This window comes from Palaemon carinicauda, chromosome 16 (assembly GCF_036898095.1).
Source record: "Palaemon carinicauda isolate YSFRI2023 chromosome 16, ASM3689809v2, whole genome shotgun sequence".
In the NCBI taxonomy this organism is placed as follows: domain Eukaryota; kingdom Metazoa; phylum Arthropoda; class Malacostraca; order Decapoda; family Palaemonidae; genus Palaemon; species Palaemon carinicauda.
Window position 1 is genome coordinate 132,461,367 of NC_090740.1, and position 3,593 is coordinate 132,464,959.

Below are 3,593 nucleotides of genomic sequence, written 5' to 3' on the forward strand. Positions count from 1 at the left end.
GTGTGTGTGTGTGTGTGTGTGTGTGTGTCTGGGAGTAGCCTAATTGGCGAGCGTAGCTGATACTGCTAGTTGTCAAACTAATGTAAAGTGAGGCAATAGTTGTTTAATAAAGCAAAATCACTATAGCTTATATATTTGTCTCAAGGATTGTATGCATTTGTATTCAAATGAATGATATATGGGTATTTATACAGTATGTATATACCGGTTATAAGAAAGAATTAATTTTGTGTATTAGTAAAATTAAGACTGAATGTCGAGTTATCCAATGAAATGTATTTTTCGTCAACTAACCAATAACTTTCTAATACACACATCCCCTGAAACTCTCGGTTCTCAATGAAACTTTGTTTTCAATATAAATAATTTGCCCAAATTACACAGTTTCCACAACATCTAATCAACACCACCACATTTGCAGCTTTAAAAATGTGAAAAGGAATCTCTAAACAAATTTCTAACCAGATTAAATCAAAGTAAGCCTATGTGATTAAAGCAATTCTGCCATCTTTTAATAAAACATTTAGCAGACTTCACGACTATATGACATTTATATCAAACACCGGAAAAAAATCCATAGACAGGAGGTATTATTTCAACATTTAATTTGGATTATAAAATCTAGACCTACGGCTTTAGGCTTTGGTAATATCCCCATTCTATCTTATAGTATAAACTTCAATTATAGGTGATTACAGTGTCCCCAATTGGAACTCAAACCACAACAGCTACAGTTATACACCACCCTATTGTCGATTGAAAACTTAAAAGCCACATCTGGAAACAATTTCATTGATTGTGGGAATTACCACCACACGATAAAAATTCTATTTTTGGGAAATTCCTCTTATAAAATTTCTTCGCCAATGAAAAACCCTTAAAGAAATTCGATGGTTTACTATCACACCTGGAAACCTATAACACATATAACATATTCGAATCTTCAGTATTTTGAGAAATAGAACAACAGCGAGAATATTTAGAAACAAATAAACCTTGTAAAGTTTGTCCCTCCTTACCATTAAAGCCTTCATTGTTCACACAATCACAAGTTAAAAGACAATTCCTTCTTCCTCTTCTGTGTCTGGGACAGCAATGAATCTTCTTCTACTGTCTACACTGTCAGGGACTTCCCTTGACGGTTTCTAAAAGTTCCCTAAGTCAGAATTATTTTCTACAGGTATTCTCCAACAAAAATTGAGCCCGTAGCGAACTAAATACTGTACTATGTACTCCTGTATCTTCTGTGATTATGATATATTCTGTATTTACTTTTAATTATGGTATTTGTGAAACCACAAGCAGTAAATTTAGTTTTTTTTAAATGATGAACTCGTGTTCTGATTTAATTTTGTTCTCTGGAAGATATATTAATCAAATTATAATTGTAATGAATGTCATATCAAAGGAAAATAATAAAATATAATTAAGTCATTCCCATCCATTGTAAATCTTATTGAAGACTGAATTATTTACAAGTATTTCGATAGTGTTTTACAATTAACAGACGTATAGGAATTCCCCCACTTTATATCCCCAAAAACCTCTAAAAATCACAGATTTGGGGACAAATTCCAGAAAAATTGTCCCCCTGGTTAAGGAATTGCTTCAACCAATCAGAGACCTCCACCATTGTCTGAGTTCTATGGCCTTTTCATCAGCTAAAACTATACTATTTTGGTTAGCATAAATATTAAAGAATTCTTCAAATAGATTAATTCAATTATAATGGGAGTTTGGAAGATATTGGAGTGAAGATAATCTAATATTTAATGGATATATACGAGGGAAATGTATAAGCAAGTTACCCCTAGATAGCAGGGCTAAAGAAAACGAAAACGTTACAGCTTTTTTATTTAGAGAAAAAGTTTTTTATGGGAAACTAAAGTATATTTAACTACCACGAAAAACCATTTTTTTTCCTCGTTATAATATCATCTTAGCAAATTTATGAGTTAATACCTTTAGGAATATCATCTTCCATAAATTATACAATTTTAAGATATAAAGTTGGTAAGATTCACGTTAGAATAGTAAAACTATTACCATAAACTGAAAGTAGATAGTATCTTAAAATCTAGGATTTATAGTTCAGCTGTATACTTCCATATATATATATATTACATAACTACTGTATTTGTATTTCAATTATAGTCGGATTAGAATATCATTATTTTGGCACAGGCCTACTTTGCTATCATACTTTGTATCCCATCTACTTGGAAGTATTATGTTTGCTTAACTATGTTCACATATATTTACCTTTTAAATGAAGGGAGATGTTATGTAATTGCCCTTATAATAGTTTTGATGAATTAAAGAAGTAGATGAACAATATAACTATATCTTTTGTGATGTATTTGTTATTAAATTCACACTAGGTGAATGGGGGAGTTTTGAAATGAAGGAATTAAGTTTGGTTGAAGGTGTCTGAGGCATTTTATCTGAACACCAAATGGAACTGGGAATACATAACATTGTACATTAAAAAGGGATACCCTAAAACGCAGGACCAAGAGACGGGACGGACCGGGACCACCGGGACGAGCTAAAAGGCGGGGCTTGCTATATTAAACGGGACATGGCGGGAACCAATGGGACCATTGTCAATTTATTGTAATAGTCCTAATAAGGAATTATAGTAAACATTTTGAGTCTAATAAATTAGTTAAATTGTGTTTAAGCCATATGTATCTAATTAATTAATTTCTAAAATAGTTACTCAATTGTTATAAAGTGAAAGTACCTACTTGCAAGTATCTAGTAACTGATATTAAAAAGATATATTTTGAATCAACGTAATTGTGATTGACTTAAGTGTAAAAACTCAATGGTAATTACATATCATCAAAACGTACATCGGACATGTACAAAGTCATTAAAGGTAATGTATTAATTACAATTCCTTCTGGTAGAAGTGATATATATATCAGGTCCGGTGAAAATGTTGTTAAATTGTTATTGAAGAATTTCCCTGTGAAGAACCCATATGGAATACCTAGGTAAGTTTTTTATTTCATATGATAAACTATGATGAGATTATGTATTGTTGTGCTGTTTTAAGAAGGCAACCTTCTTATTTAATAATATTATATTTTGCCTGTTTAAAGGAAAATACTCAATATCTATATTTTATGTAAATTGAGATCACATTATGTTGTATCATCATATGGTTTGTCGTAATATAAAAAAAAGGCTCTGTGTAAATTGTAAAATGATTATATATTATATGAATGTAATAAAAGAAAGCAATAAAGAAAAATGAATCATTCTTTAGTGTCATTTTACCATCAATACAAGGCCATAGCAATCAGTATGTTGAACGTAATTACCTCACATTATAATAGACAATAGTGTTTGATACAAAATCTGCTATTTGAGCCTTTCATATATCTCGTACCGGTGGTCCCGGTCCATACCGTCCCTTGGTCCCGCTTTTTAGGGTGTCCCCTTTTCGTCTCTTTAGTGTTTTTAATGATAGCTTCGACTCCAAACACACTGAATTCATTCATGGGCACATCAAGGCCTTCCTCAGCTTCAGGTATATCAATCAAATGATTCCCTTCATATCTCCTATTCATGCGCATGTTCAT

At 31.6% G+C, this 3,593-nt stretch overlaps 1 protein-coding gene across 1 annotated transcript in view; it reads right to left on the reverse strand.

Annotated features, from left to right (window-relative positions):
* LOC137655570 (synaptotagmin-7-like) overlaps positions 1–3,593 on the reverse strand; it is a 72,212-nt gene extending 68,619 nt beyond the window's left edge. Inside the window, exon 1 of the mRNA XM_068389470.1 lies at positions 3,420–3,593. Within this exon, the coding sequence (XP_068245571.1) occupies positions 3,420–3,593 (174 nt within the window). The remainder of the gene's footprint in view (positions 1–3,419) is intronic.